This window comes from Apteryx mantelli, chromosome 4, assembly GCF_036417845.1.
Source record: "Apteryx mantelli isolate bAptMan1 chromosome 4, bAptMan1.hap1, whole genome shotgun sequence".
Classification (NCBI taxonomy): Eukaryota; Metazoa; Chordata; class Aves; order Apterygiformes; family Apterygidae; genus Apteryx; species Apteryx mantelli.
The window spans coordinates 44,292,461-44,308,200 of record NC_089981.1 but is presented as its reverse complement, the minus strand read 5'-3'; the positions used below and the strand labels follow the sequence as shown (position 1 = coordinate 44,308,200).

General features: G+C 43.3%; 1 protein-coding gene across 2 annotated transcripts in view; it reads right to left on the bottom strand.

Moving 5' to 3' along the window:
• PRDM11 (PR/SET domain 11) overlaps nt 1-15,740 on the bottom strand; it is a 43,701-nt gene that overhangs the window by 15,947 nt on the left and 12,014 nt on the right. For both annotated transcript variants that reach the window (XM_067296328.1, XM_067296329.1), the window contains exons 2-5: nt 10,321-10,439; nt 9,658-9,761; nt 8,280-8,542; nt 7,293-7,360 (exon numbers count right to left, since the gene is read on the bottom strand). In XM_067296328.1, coding sequence (XP_067152429.1) covers nt 7,293-7,360; nt 8,280-8,542; nt 9,658-9,761; nt 10,321-10,436 — 551 coding nt within the window. In that variant the 5' untranslated portion in view covers nt 10,437-10,439. The remainder of the gene's footprint in view (nt 1-7,292; nt 7,361-8,279; nt 8,543-9,657; nt 9,762-10,320; nt 10,440-15,740) is intronic.

Here is a 15,740-nt window from a genome sequence, read left to right as displayed (position 1 = left end):
TCTTCTGGTGTCAGACTAAGATATGCAAGCATAAGACAAAGAGGTGTTAAGGCAATGATACTTACAGCTTGTTGACGGGCTGTCAACCACGTCCAGATCCGCTCTCCGGAAGCCGTGCATCTGGCGAGACGAATGCAGCGTCGACTCGATGGCTCTCTCGTGGGCGGTCAGGACAATGGCCGAGGGCCGCCCCGTGCTGCCGGGGCTCGAGAGGGACCTCTGCATGAATGCCAGTTTGTCCTTGGTCCTTCTCTTCATGTCGTCCCATCTGTGTTTAATGTCTTTTACAGACCTGGGGACCTGGCTGACTGACGTGATCTGCCTGGCTATGCCTTCCCAGATCTTGTCCCTGTCAGCATGGGATAGACGCATTGTCTCCCTCCCAAACAGCATGGCTTCATTTCGGGTCACCTCAGTGACCAGAATGTCCAGTTCTTCCTTGGAAAACTTGGGCTTCCTCTTTCGTTCAGCCATGTTCCTTGGGTTGAACATCCCACAAAGTACAATTGGGTAAAAGGAAAACAGCGCAAAGCATCCCCCTGCATCCAACCACTTGACCAGTGCTGCACTGGGGCAGAGGAGTTCGGTGGGATCCAGCTCCCCCCACCCACAACAACCTTTCAGTTTTCCTCAATCGCACCAGGAAAAGGCAGCCATTTTGTTTTTAAGAGGCAACTTTCAAGCTTAAAAAAACAAAAAAAAACAAAAAAAACCCAAGCAAGACTAGTGTGAAGGAGCCTTTTCAGTTTTACAGTTAAAATGAAGTTTTACACTTTGTTCAGTCTGCTGACTTATGTATGACAATTTCGGTACAGCCTCACATCAATTGCAGCACTTTGTGAACAGAAAAAAGTGTGAGAATTCACAATCAAATTTATGAATTAGCCTTTAAGGTGACATTGCTCGAAAATGGCTTCTCGAGGAAATTTAGAGACCTGAAACATCTTACTGTTCTGCCTGGCAGAACATGTAATGGAAACTTTCACACCACCCTTTCTGTTAAAACTCACAGAAATCTCTTGCAGAGGCTACACTAAACAGGATTTTTTTCAGGGAAGGAGATTTCAAGCAGATTCACAGGCAGTTTGTGTATCTTGCTTTTGCTAAGAAAAATTCTCTTCTTCAGAATGAGGGGTACTGCACTTCGAACACTGGTCTGCTTCATAACAAGCTTTTGTTTTTTTTCCAGAAACAGTTGCCATTTCCTATTGTTCTCAAAGGGAATGAGGCCACCCACTTGCTTTTCCTGGCTAGGCTTTGCTCTCACTGCTGCTGACAGGAGCCTGTGCCTGTTTCTGGTGCTTCAAAAGAACAACTTGCAGCCTCAGCCTATTGAGAAGAAGAGGCAGAGATTCTGAAAACGAGCAATTTTTTTCACATGGCACCTCTGGCGGGTGTGTGTGTGTGTGTGTGTGTGTGCATTAAATTTTCCAGCCACAGTCAAAGGAAACTTTAAACAAAAGAGTGGTCCTAAATATGGCTTTTTTACTGAAAAAGAAGCAGATTATTCAATAGAGAAGGAGAAAACAGACTGGGAATATCCATTTCTGCCTATACGCAAGGGGGGATTATGGACAGAGAAATAATCCAAATCCTGAGCAATGGAAACCTGTGTGTAAGCATGCAACAGAGCACTGAAGAGATCAGAAGGCCACGGAGGAGCAGAGCTGTTGGAAAGATTAGTGTACGCCTTAATTTGAATTATAGCACAGTGAAGTAAAAAACAAAAATGATATGGTTATTCTCATGCTACGATCTAGAAAGGATTGGTTTTACCTGTCTTCAAATAATTAAAAGCAGGTATGTTGGGGATTTTTTGGAAGAGGTAGATGTTTTTGATGTTTATGTAGTATAGTTATTCCTGATATTTTAAAAGGAAGTTCTCAGATAGAAATCTATGTCAACATGGGGTTATGGTTGAGAGCACAATATTCATTTAAGGTAGAAGATATCAACGTTAATATGAATCACCTCAAAAACCAGTTACTACAAACCTAGAAAATTAACCTTTAAAAAGGATATCAAAAGATGTAATATGTAAGAAATAAAGTATCTAAATAGTTAGGACACCTAACAAACTTAACTCTGCTCTGAAGTGACACCATGTGAAGGAAAACTCAGTAACACCTAGTGTCTTCCCAATGCATTAGCATTCCTTCTGTTTATGGTCCCAAATTAAATGAAACTGAAGATTATGCTATTGTTACCACACTGCAATACTAGGGAAACAAATTCTGGCTGGGATAGCTCAGACCCTTCTCTTCCAAGAAGTTACATTTTATCCTAAAATCTTGGCTGGATGTCCTATCTATCTCAGCCAGACTTTAGCCACCCCAAAATTTTTCCTGAAAAGCTGGCAAGACCTAAAGGCCTCAGCAGTTTTCCCACCTGCCCATTTTTTGTGCTGGCCCCTCTGGCACCTGGCTGGCACCTCCTCAGAGGTGGCAGCCTTTCAGCACTGCTCTAGCCTAGCACAGGAGGAGCTGGTTTGGGATGCACTCGCAGGGAAGGTGCTAGTGGACTATGCACTGAGAAAAACCTACAGAAAGGTGAAGGTACTCTTCTCAGATGTCATCCTAGTTTCTTGTTCGTGCTGTTATACTGCTCTTTAATGAACCTCGCTGACACTGCTGGTTATGAGGCTGCCCTCCATCAGGCTAAGTGTCAGAAGCTGTTAAATTCCCACTGAAAAAACAGTAGGAAATGCTGCTCAAATCCAGGTCGCGTACAGTGAGAGCTGGGAGCCGAGCTATGTGCACAGAAGCATTTCACTGGGACAAATGTAAATGTATCTGTAGGATATTGCTTTGGTGAAGCTGCATTTATGGAAAGGTAGAAGGAGCATTTAGGGAAGATGGTAATGAAACCATGGACAGCCAGCAAAGCACTTGGTACATTAACCTCGAGAAAAAACACTTAAAAGAAAAAAAGGAGTCCTCCCAGCTAACCAACGGCAGGGGGGAAAAAAAGGTTACGCAGAATACTGAGTAAGGGAATGTTTAAGGTTTGATTTTTATTGCATTCAGCAAAACAGGGCTTCATGTACGTTCTTTGCAAGTACCCACAATTGCACAGTATCATCAATGCCTCCATGTGCTGGAAACAAACCTTCACACTGACAAACTGCTCTGGTGAAAAGGAGTAACAGTATTTTACCATCTGTCCCTCAGCAGAGCTGCGTTTGCAGAACAGAAATCTCTCTGGAGTTGCTCAGAGCCTCTGATGGGGTTAGGAAACCTGTGTCCTCTCTACTCTGCTGAATCCATGGCTGCTATCACTAGCAAAGCAACACCAGTGGGGAACGACATATTCCCTTTTTGCTAGCCCTGGATAGGGTATCCCATCAAGTGCATTTAGCACAACTTGTGGCAGACATGGCTGGTCTCCTCATTAGCTCCAGCAGGGCACAGGTCAAAACAATTCAAGATAACCCAAGTATTGCAACAGCAAACTCACCACACAGAGTAATAAGTTCTGGCCTGTTTTAATCATGAATGCAATTAGTGTTAGGTTCCCAGCAGGCACATTAACCTCCTCCTTCTAAAAATGCAGACAGTATTACTAGTTTCATTGGACAGATTTTTTTCCCCTCATGCATTTCCCCTAGCATGCAGGATATTACTGAGAGCAGTCACTGTTTGTTATGGAAGTACCTCTTTTGGGATGGTGTGTGGGTTTTATTAAGCTCCACAGGAGCCCCAGCTGTGGGGCTGCAAATTTCCACCTCAGCCTCGGTGAATTTGAAAGTGCAAGAAGGCAGAGCTATTTCTTTGCAACTGAAAGTGAAGTTGCAGACTGCAAGAACAGTGAGCATTTAATATTCACCCCACAAAGATATCAACCAGCTCCACTTCTCTCTGTCCTTAAAAAGCAAGCATACAATCACTTCAGAGTGGGAAGTGAAAAAATTTTTTACAGGGATCACAGCCCTGCAGTACTTTAGGATCCATTTGCTCTGCATAACTTTCAGTCTATAACCCATAAGAATATTTGTTCCACTTGCTAAAAGAGAACAGAGATGAGTACATGCAGCTTAACAGAAAGACTTGCGCATAGGTTTGTGGCTTTCAGTTCCCCTGCACGCATTGGCAGCCACAGTAACCTTGTGCGTTTTTTTTTTTTTTTTTAAGATTTCATTAAGTCAAAACAGCAGCTCAGTGAAGATCTGCTGATATAAGCTGGTCCTGCTTTGAGCAGGCCATTGGAGTGGATGACCTCCAGAGGTGCCTTCCAACCTATATTATTTTATGCAAAGCAAATCACAGACATCTCCATTATCAAGAGATAAAGGAAAACATATAAAACATTCTTACACCCCATGATGTCTTTGTCACTGTGTTCAGAGTGGAAAGGAGGCAGAGAGGAAGGCAAAGGGAAAGAGGTAAAGAAGTCTTGCACTAACATCTTCACAAGGGCTGAGGGAAAGCATGAATTTGAACCATTCCAAAAATCCAAAAGCTCAGGTACTCACTTGTAAGAAGGGATAAAGACTATACATGCCAGAATTAATTTGGAAACCCCACACATGAGGCACTACACTCCGACAATTCATTTAGGCACCAGTAGCTTGTAGGTGCTTCCTAGCCTGCATCTCAGTCTGAGGAGAGCAATACACACATAGAGGGATGTCCCCTGGACCTTCTGAATTACTACAATTTTTTGGTCAGGTCTGTTTTTTTTCAAGAGAGCTCTCCAACAACGGAATAAAAGACTTCCTTACATGTAACCGGGAACAGTGGCTGGTTCTGTGCAAACCTTCAAAAGATCTAAGAACTTGGATCAGTGGTAGTTTATCGTTTGTGTTTGAGAAAGCACTGATTTTGTTTGAGGTTTGCTATGATTTGTGGTACTTAGTCACACTGAGCACTTCCCCCCCCATACACATAAAAACAGAGGAAAAGGTTGACCCACATCTCTGCAGCTAAACTCATGGAGTTTTATATAGTATTAGAAACAACAGTGCTTTATGCTAGACAGAGACTAAGAGTGCATTATTCTTGTGCTAGTGGCCAACTTGAGAAGATGCCCCTCAGCATCAGGAGTTTGTCTTGACTGACCAAAAAGGGAAAGGAAAAGATGATGTTGGACAGCTCATCTGACTGTTACTCTGCCATCTGCTATGCTTTGTACTCATTCATCCCTGTAATCCACTGCCCTGGGTAAACAGGGACTTGAAAGTCAAACAGCAAGTGCTGCAGTATACAAATTGTCCGCACTGGGAACATGAAAATGGACTCAGATGTGGTAGTCAAACAACAAAAACAATAGCCAGATCTGCAAGAAGAGAGAGGAGTCAGCCCAAGCTGCCCTCCCCATGCCATACCCACCTACCCAGAAGGTGAGTAGATCTGCTTTGCAAAGCACTCCATCTGTGAGTGATGGCAAAGAGCACCATCTGAAAAACAAAAAGAGCGCTGTCTACAGCGTTCCTGGAAGTACGTTTCTGTGGGTAATCTCCATGACAGGTAACGTCCTAGTGCAGGATACTGTGAGTATCTCTATTTGAAAACTAGTAACAAACAAAAACAATGCTTTTTGAGAACCACTGTCTCCACTTGAACTGTCAGTCAGACTCCACCTACTGCTGGTATTTGAGGCATTTTTGCAAGAGTAAAAACAGAAAGATCAGTAAGACTGGTATAGACTGTCAAGGTCCTCTGATGCACCCTTCCCCAGTAGAGTTGCACACATCCCCTTAACTGTCCCTACCCTTTCCACAAAACTGTAATCTGCTTGCCTTTCAAGGCTGTACAGAATGGTTCAGACCACATTCATCCCAAGACATAAACATGGCAAATACAGGTTTAAGCAGAAGTTTAAAAAAGAACATTCTGTTCTTACAGTGGTGGGACCAAGAGTAGTGCCCATATAAATCCAGACATGAAGCTAGTGTTGGTAGTACTAGGAAGAAGGGTTCATTATAGAAGTTTCACTTTCCAAGACAATGTCTTCCCCCAATTTTATTGTCATCCAGATCACATTAAGAGATAATATAATCCGAACAGAAAAATCTCACTCTGATTTTTGAACTTCTAATTCTTTGCTTCAAGATCTATGTCCCCCTACCTATTTGTCCACCATACCATTGTTTCTTTGTGGAGTGACAACTCCAGCCTTGGCACAGGACTAGAGGTTTCTCTCATCAGGTGGCAAACAATTGTAATTGCTGGAATTCTTACAGAGAAATTTAGTCCTCTGCTGAACTCCATGACTGTAAGTGTCAGAACAACTCTCCATGTGAGGAGTCAAATTGAGCAAGAAGTGGTGCAGTCAGCTTTGACTGGCTATTTTTGTATTGCATCCACCTGTATTTTGTGCTCTCTTTTCCCTTAGTGAAGGGCAACTTAAAATCCTAGCCATTTGGACCAAGAAAACAGTTAACTCCCACCCTGCTTTACTCTTGTATGAAATGCCTTCTTGACACTATTTCCAAAATTCACTCCTGAAAGCAGGACTAGTCAGAATATGGGATGAGCAACAGTATGCAGCAATATCCCATTCCAGCTATTCCAGTGACTCACCATATGCACAAGGTACTTCAGTGCTTTACCTCTGCTTCAAGAGGCTACAAGTGACCTACATTTTGCAGATATATGCAGATATTTGCAGCACTGCATTATTGTTAAACATTTTCTCTTACTACTGCAATTAACAAAACAGAGCCAGCCACCCTCCTGGTTCAGAATTAACTGCTATTTGGGTTCTGCTACTGTTGAGTCTCTAAGCCGGTAGAGGGAGTGCAAGCACACCAATGATTTCTATGTTCGGAGCTGCAGCAATTCACTCCATGTTTCTAATAACACAGTAAAGCTAACACCACAAATGAGAGTGTACCATGGACAACTGTTTCTAGCAAAGCCCAGAAAGAGAGAAACCACTTTCAATGTCTGTCAAATAGGAAAGGATAAAAATCCAGAACAGAATCAAATGTTACCTAGGGGATTATGCGAAGCATTTTGCAAATATTTGAAAATAAAGTAAAAAAAGAAAAAAAATGGGAGTGAGACTTGTCAATGTTTGTAAGAGTGGATAAATAGGTCTGTCTTTATTATTTGTCCTCATCCCAGAAAACAGTCATCCTCTATACACACTTCCTTGTTTTAGCTGCTACCATTCAGCCTGACTCCAAAGGATTCTCATCACAGCAGATATCGAAAAAGCACAAGCAAATCCTTTAATGAAGGGGTTGTGGCATTTTGGTTTGTTTTTCTGTCATGCAAAACAATGAGGAGTGTTTGATGGCCTCTCTTGGGAACAGAAAGCCCCAAAAGAGAAGGTAGAACTGGACTCACCTCATCCAGTTTGCTTTGGTTTCATCTGTCCCATCTATGGATTTGTAGCGGTTGTTCTTATCAACGATCTGCAGAACGACAGAATAGATGCAGCAAGTGAACAAGCTGGTTCAGACAGAAGACTGACTTTTAAATCACTGCTTCAGTTCCAGTCTCAAGTCAGGTTATGAAACTCTATGCCACAGATCTAAACCCTCATGGGTACTCTAGATTGCCACCCTGATTGCCAGCCTGTTTGGAGGCTACTCTGAACTAAGCAAGAGGCATTTTCCCATGTACAAATATCTACAATGCAGAACTATGGATGTAGCTGGCAAAACTGTTAACGGTCCTGAGATATAAAAGACCAACTTTCCTTTCAGGACAGGGCTGAGACAAGTGTGAGCAGAATTTAATACCAGCAACACTGCACTTTTTTTCTAGAGAGAATTCAAGTCCTACATCTGATTTCTCACAGTATTTAGTATCTATCAGTCTAGTGATATCTCTATCTCACAGGCTGACAGAGGCCTGTAGGACTGGGGTAAAAATGCATTTTTGGTGTTGGAGATTGTATGTAAATTGGCTCCTGATGAACTGGGAGGGGCTGGATTTCCTCTTTTCTGGCCCCTCCACAGTGGCCACCTGCTCTGCAGAGTCTAGAAATGATCTTTTCCTCTATCTTCAAAATGCAACATGGGATGATCAGAGTAGGGAAGGGTACTGGAAGAGCCTTTAAGATTGTGTGGGGATGGAAGAGCATGGCAAGAGAGAAAGGAGAAGCAAGCTCTGCTTTCTAGACCTGTGAACTGAACTCCGGTTCAATTCCTGACCCCTGTTAATGTATCTACACCTTTAAACCACTAATAAGGTCCACATTCACCTATTGCCCATATAGGTCAGCAGAGGAGCTTCAGAGAAGGGAGAAGACAGCTAAGTTCTGGCTCCACTGCCCCATGAGTTCCAGTTCTGAACTATGTGGTTGGAAATCATTAGCGAGGCACTTACCAGCCAAGAGAAGAATCCTGCGGACTTGTCCTGGCTAGAGATCTGCCCCTCATACGGCCCGAAGATGTGACCTTTGGGGATCACCTCGTTCATACAGCGCACGTCATTCTCCCCATTGGGTTCTTTCACCACCTCCATACCAGGCGGGATGGTCAGCGCTGCCCGGTCAGGGATCCCGATAGGCACTGGGGTGTCGGACACAAACACTGGGGGACCATGGTTTGGACACTCATCAACAAAGTACTCCTGGCAGGACTCGCAAACTGTGGGTGTGAGGGGAGCAGATGGCAGGAGTTAGGCAGGGCAGACATGACATCCATTTAAGCTCACAACAGCTCATGCAACACACAGCAGTGAGGCTAGCACACCGTTTCTCATCCTTCCAGAGAAAGGCCTCTGCAATCTGAAGTGAAGAACTGAACCCAGCAGTTCCTTTTTCCCCACAGCAGAAAGTGTATTCTCCCTCCGCCTCAGCCTAGGTCATGACAACAGAACAGGATGGTCCTCTTCTTCGGATGCTGCAGGCCTGGCTTCCACACCCATAAGTGTTTCACAACATTCTCACTTTGTTTTTCCTCCTATGACTCTCAAAAACTGCTCTGCCTCAGTTCATTCCTATGTGACTAAAATCCACGCCTGGATGCTTTGATAAGTAACCTTCTCTCCTAGCTTCTCAGGTGAGCGAGCCCTAGTGACATACAGATTTGCCATTGATGGCTATACATGCACAGAAAATTCTCATTCACAGTTTGCAGAGTCAGAGTTTAGAGACTCCTTGCAGACCAACAGTTAGCAGTGACTTCCTCTATCTAGCTAAAAGGTTTGATTCCCCACATACCAGAGTAGCAAACAACGTACACCCTGAAAACAACCAACCTTGTCCTACAGCCTTTTTTTCTGTGCTGCAAAAAGACATATAACATCCCTAAGTACTTGTCTTGTGGCTGAACTCATGGTCTCCTTTAAGGCTTACAATATTCAGGGTATGCAAACATAACTGACACCACTTTTCTTTCACAGAATATGGAGAAAGGGAAAGAGTTGTCATCCATGCAATGCTCCCTTCATGGTTTCAGAATTCAAACTTTTCAATTTTGCAGACTCCTGGGTTTTTCCATGTCACTCAAACAGTGCGTTTTAAAGTCTCTAGCACACTTTCCACCTATCTCCTACCACTATATAGCCCTATGATTGACAAGCATCTTTTGTGTAACACCCTCCCTATCAAATATGCCAGTCTTCTTAGGAGAGCATGTGAATTCATTCCAGACTTTTTTCCTCTCCCTTTTCTGTCCCAAACACACAGGGTGTAGATTAGGAAAGACTGAACTTTATACAAGTGGTGGCATTGTTTTTTCTCCACTAACAAGACACTTACACCAGAAATCCACTTGCTGAAAGCTCTTGGTCATGATCAAATCCCGTTTCCCTTTCAGTTTCTTGGGTTCCACATCCATGGACTGTGGATCAGGCCTTCCAGAGCTGGGGAGAAAATAACAGAAAGAAGACTTTAACCTACCAAGATCTTGCACTACAAATAGAGAGGCACAGAGGCAATGAGATAATGGGGTCTAAACAATTCTTAGTCCCCATGCCCATAGCAGAGAAATGATTCACCTTGCCATCTAACCTGTTGGTTTATGCTACCTGCCAGAAGCTGGTACTTGACACACTTTAAGCCTGAAGCTTACAGTAGTTATTGGCTTCAGTTAGAGCACTACCACACATGATACAAACCTGGCACATACCACCCACTCAATAGGAGACTGGCAGAGTGAATTCCCACCATTTTGCTACAGCTAGGAAAACCTGCTGATCAAAGGCAAGGCATAACCCTCAGACACTGGCATTGCAAGCCCTCATATAAACTAGTATACAGACAGGTGTCTAATACATGAGCAGATGACCATCCCTGTCATAAACCAGAAGGCAGAGTCTCACAAGTGAGGGTTTTAGTAACTTTGAGAGCTTCAAGTAGATTCCTCAAAACCAACTTTAACTTAGAGGGGAGACTACACAGGATAGAAACTCAGCCACGTACCAAGGTTGTCCATACTCCTGGTCCCCGCGTGGAGAGCAAGCCTCTGTTTTTATCGTCACCATCTCCCCTAAGGAAGTCTGGGTCTGGATCAAACAGTCCTTCAAGTTTTCACTCATGTTCTGAAAAAGAATGAAGGAAGGAAAGAGAAAAATGAATGGCCAGGAAATCACAACCTTCCTTCCCAAGGCAAGGATCCAGCCAACAGGCTCCCCTCCTCTGCACAAAGAACAGTCATGATGTCTACGCAGGTACTGGATCACCTACATATTTATATAGGTGAAAATGCTTCCTGCACCAGGAAGGGAGGAAATAGCAGTTCAGTTATAGGTCAGGTGAAGAATATTAGACATAATGGAGCAACCTGAGGCACAGGGAATTTAAATTTTGCTCCACAGCATTCACAAAAATTCTGGCGAATGTACTTTAAGACTGATAGATAGGATGTGTTACTGAAACGCAGCATGATTATTTCAGAGCAGATCTCTGGGGACAGAATACCAAGACAGAGAGGAATACAGGTGGGTGCACAAACCAGGGCCCATCTACAGATATGACATATGCCAGTCTCCTTCAGGGAACAGTGAGGTATGTTACACCTCTGAAGATGGAGCTTTCTATATGTTTTGGACACTTCGCAAACAGCGAAATGTCTGCAGTGCCCTGCAGGATTCCAGCAGAATTGCACAAGTCATGTTCTCTCATCTTCCTGTCCCTTGAGACGAATGGAGCTGAGCTATCATTACCCTTCTGGAACGCAGGCTGCTTTAATGAAAATGCTTCTCCCCTAGCTCATCACAAGAGCCAGAAACCATTTAGTGACGTCTACAGACAGCAAGCTCATAGCCAATAAATCCCCTCCATCTCCCCTCCCCTGCCCCTGCCACAAGATGCTGCCGAGGAGAAAAAATTGGTATGGCTAGTGATGATAATTCAGAATTAGTTTTATTAATACTAACATTTTTGGAATGGCCACTAAGCTCCAGAGCATCAGGGGTTGAGACAAGGAGTAAGCAAAGAACCTCTCAACTCTTCACTGTGTTGGTCTTATGATTTCCTCTAAGGCACACAGACTGGCTGCTCTCAGGCACCATACCAGATTGGACAGATGGCGGCTCCCCACAAAGTCTCTTTGCACCCCTGCTTTCCCTATCTGCTGACTGACACCATGCTCAGAGACACTGTGTAGTTGTGACACCCAACAGAGGGGCCTCAGTTGACAATCAGATCCCTTCTCTCAGGAGAGGCAGCATAAGAGCCAGTCCCCGTCACCACTTGGCTCTGACATCCTGAAATTCATGTACTTAGGCCACACACTCCTGAAGACAGGAATTTTCTTATTCCACACATGTCTGCATAGAACTCAGCACCAAGGAAATCTGGTCAGCATTTGTGGCGTGGTTTCAATAAGAAGGAACACTGTTCCTAGCTGTCCTAGATTTTCTTCGCACCAAATGGGGATGGACAAATGGTAATTTTTTCCACAGCCCAACTTCTCACATGACAATATGTAGCCTGGAAGAATCTAATCAAATCTGTATCAAGGAAGCACTGGTTAATATTCATACTGTACTTTGCAAGGGAACCCTCAACATTAAGTGGAACTAGACACATGCAAATTCACTCACTTTTAAGCCTTTACAAGATGCCCAAAACAAGATATATTTTCTTTCAAAACGACCACAGCCAGTCAGAATAAAGAGATGATTTTAAGGGCAAAAGGGGAGCTGATTATTTCAGCAGGCTGACAGCCCAGGCTGCATCTCTTCACAGCGAGAGAAAAGCTCTACAGTTCTGTTTCCACGCATCAGGGTGGTGTTGAAGGCAAAGGCTGCCTGCCTTCCCTACCGGAGAAGGAAACATCTTCCCCGAAAAGTCTTCAGTAAAGCAGCTCAGGAAGGAAAAAGCAGCAGCTTGTGGGACAGGAGGTTTACAAACATAAAGAATGAGATGGGTGCTGGCCCAGTGCTGGTCAGTTGTGGAGACCAGGCGCTTGAGCAGGGCAGGCTGAAGCTGGCAATGGGGCAGGTGTTCTACAGTGAACATGGTCAGAAAATGGCATGCTCAGGAAGCTTGGAGGACTGGACATCTACAGTTTAAATGTTCACAACCCCCATGGTCTTTAGTAGGAAGAGATTCAGACATATGCCTCTGCAAACAGACAATAGCTTTTCCTTTCCCACTCTTCCTTTGCAGAGATTCTTGTATCATGGAGCAAAAGAGACCAGTACAACTGTGCAGCCTGACCTCCTCTATAATGCAGGCCATAGGACTTCCTTGAGTTAATTCCTGGTTAAGCTATAGCATGTCACCAAGAAGAAGAAAAAAAGACATCTAGTGTTGATTTTACAAATGGAGCTCCTCATTTTACTGCATGGCATATTTTCCTATCCTTTATTCTCATGGTTTTCTCTGAACTCTCTCCAACTTATCAGCAACATTCTTGAACAACACTGACAGCAATATTACTGCGCAGACTGAATCTGTACCTTGTACTGAGATAACACCCTCCCTACTTCTGCTCAGGATTTCCATGTTTGTATCCAAGTACCGCATTTACTTTCTGGCCATCATTCCCAGCTGGGATTTTGGGTTCAGCAAACCACTATGTCCACTTTGAGAGTCCTAACTCCTGCAATAGCTTCCACATCACCGCACATTCCCCTCTGCCAGCCCACCTACCTTCTCTGTTCCTAGTTTCTGATTTTACATTTGACAGTCAAAAAATGTGTTATTTTCTCATCCAGCATTCATATGATCACATCTCTATCAGTAATTCATCTCCTTTCATCACCTGTGACTCTCCCGGACACTGTGTTGTTCATGAAAATCATCAAAATTAACTGTGTTTTCTTCCAAGACACTGATAAACTTGTTGAATAGCATCAAGTGAAAAATTGATTCCCAGCTGACACTACTAGAAATATATTTGATCAACAATGGTTCCCCTTTCACTATTGCACTGACCCTTTCATTTATTCAGATTTTCATGTATTCAGTGTACAACATGTTGAATCATTCTAGCTGCTTATTCAAATGATCTGTGGTACAAGTTAAGTGCATTACAGAAGCGTAACATATCAACACTTTTAGCTTTATCACCCATCTTTGCAGTAACATCATGTTAGGTAAGACCTATTTTCCAAAAATCTGTACAGATCAGTTATTAAAATTAATGCCTTCTTTAATCATGATTGATCAAATTCCTATCAGCTATTTTACTGGAAGCCAACATCAGGCTGCAGGTAGCCTAACATCCTACTTCGTATAGGTTAGGCTTGATATTAGCTTACCTATCAATGATTTTAAATACTAGCACACAAATTTTTTCAGTCTAACACATTATGAATACACAAAAAAGAAAAATGAGCACTTATGGCCATGAGAGAGGTGCTCACCAAGCCTTTTTAAAATTCCTGGATTCAAGTTAATCAGAACAGAAAATTAAAAGATGTACTGCTCAGTACTTTCCTGAGCTACTGTTACAACAGAGAACATTATGGAGCTGCTGTAGCAGGGAGCACCATCTAGCTTTTCTTCCAGTTATAAAAAAGAAATATTCACATTTCTTCATCATTAATAGACCTACCAGTTCCAGGCCTCAGCAGATCACTGTGCTTTTAGGATTCCTTTGGCTCCTAATATATTTAAAGTTGCTTTAAATTTTTCTTAATTTTACTGCCCATTTGTTTCTCTTTTTTGCCCTTTCTTCTCCCTTTTTAGTTTTCCACAATTACCAGATTCTGGTTCATATTCTATACTTTTCACTTCTTCTCTCCACTTCACTTCTTCCCTCCACTTCATCACAGTTTTTTGGGAGCAATTTTTAAAATTGTCTTTGTTTTTACACATAAATCCAAAGTTCCTCCAAAGATTTAGGATAACAGGGAGAAGCAATCTGTAAGCAGGGTAGGCTGCTCTTATTAATTGTTTAAGGGATTCCAGAAAGTGTGTCTGCCTCCAGTGTGCATGTCTGTACGGCTATAAAGATGCTCAGCCCTCTCCTGATGTTGTGTGTACATGACCTAGTGCAAAAAGCCTAGTCGCACATTAGGAAAGACGACCCCTAGGTCAGAGGGATGCTGTGAAGATCCAGTTGCTGTTTGGACACAGCAAGAAGTCCTTTGGACAGCAAAGGCAGCAGTGGTGTGAGGCACAACGCTCCTTGGCAGACCAAGGGCACCAATGCTACTGCTGCAAATCCCAAGATATATCCCCCAGCTCACACTCAGTGCCACATAATCTCCCCCTGCTTCATCCTAAAATAGGTAAGAACCCATCATATTTCTGCACGATACACATTAAGGTCTCCAATGGTTTTACCATGTTGCTCACAATGAAGGAAATAAAAACACAAGAATATCTGAGCTGTTAATCTCAAACACAGATAAAATGTCCATATGAGGTTAAACATGAACAAACCTGTGAATTCCTGTCCTCAAGTATGCCCCCTTTATCACTGCCACTCTTGTAGTTATTAGTTAACAGTCATAGACTCTTATCTGTGTGGATCAGCCTCCAAAACAGAGCTTTAATTTTACATATTACTGGCACGTTTCCCAGATTTGGACATTCTTGCATGTGAAACAGTCATATAGGAATCCATCCCCTCCTCAGTACACAGCTCTTCCACTTAGTTTTCACTGCTGGCCTTTTAGAGGTCATCGCCCCTTCTTTTAAGAAAGATCTTGGATAGCTTGTATCACATTTTAGTTTTAAAGTGCTGGCCCATGGTTAAAGATGGACTTTTAATTTGTATGCTTTTTCTTCAGTTGCATACTATTACCAGAAATAGTAATCCAGAACATTCAGCCACTGACAAGCTGAGAAAGTGAAATAAAGCACAGCATTGAAGGCTCTGAGCTTCCTCCAAAGAGTTATGAAAGACCCAGGGCGACTGTTTTCCCGAAGTAAATTCATTTACCAAGATCCTCAGCTATGCCAACCATTTCAAGTCACTTCATGAAGTACCTCTTCAGGCTACACAGCTCACGGTCACAGCCAGTGCAAATATCAAGAAATTCCACCAAATAAGAGTTAGAACCAATCTGTTCAGAGGATGACCACTGTCCATAGACAGAGACTAACCCCATCCTCTGGTGGGAAAACTGCTTCCATGTTGACAGTTGCCACAGCGCTGGCTGAACTTCCCCCTCCAAAGCAGGACGTTCCTTTCCTCTCAGTGAAGCTGTCCTCCACCTGGCGGTGCAACAGAGCAGCATCCCGACAGGGTGGGAAGGCTGACGGCAGGGCAAGACCTGTTAACTGTCTTCCAGCTTGATGCACGGCTACCTAGTAAGCTCAGGGGTCCTGCCTGACAGCTACAGAGTAGGGCTGAACGTAACTGGCACAACTGGAGAGAAGAGCTGGCATGGTCACAGATGGGAAATTAATCAGCAAAAATTACAGGGCATGGGTGATAT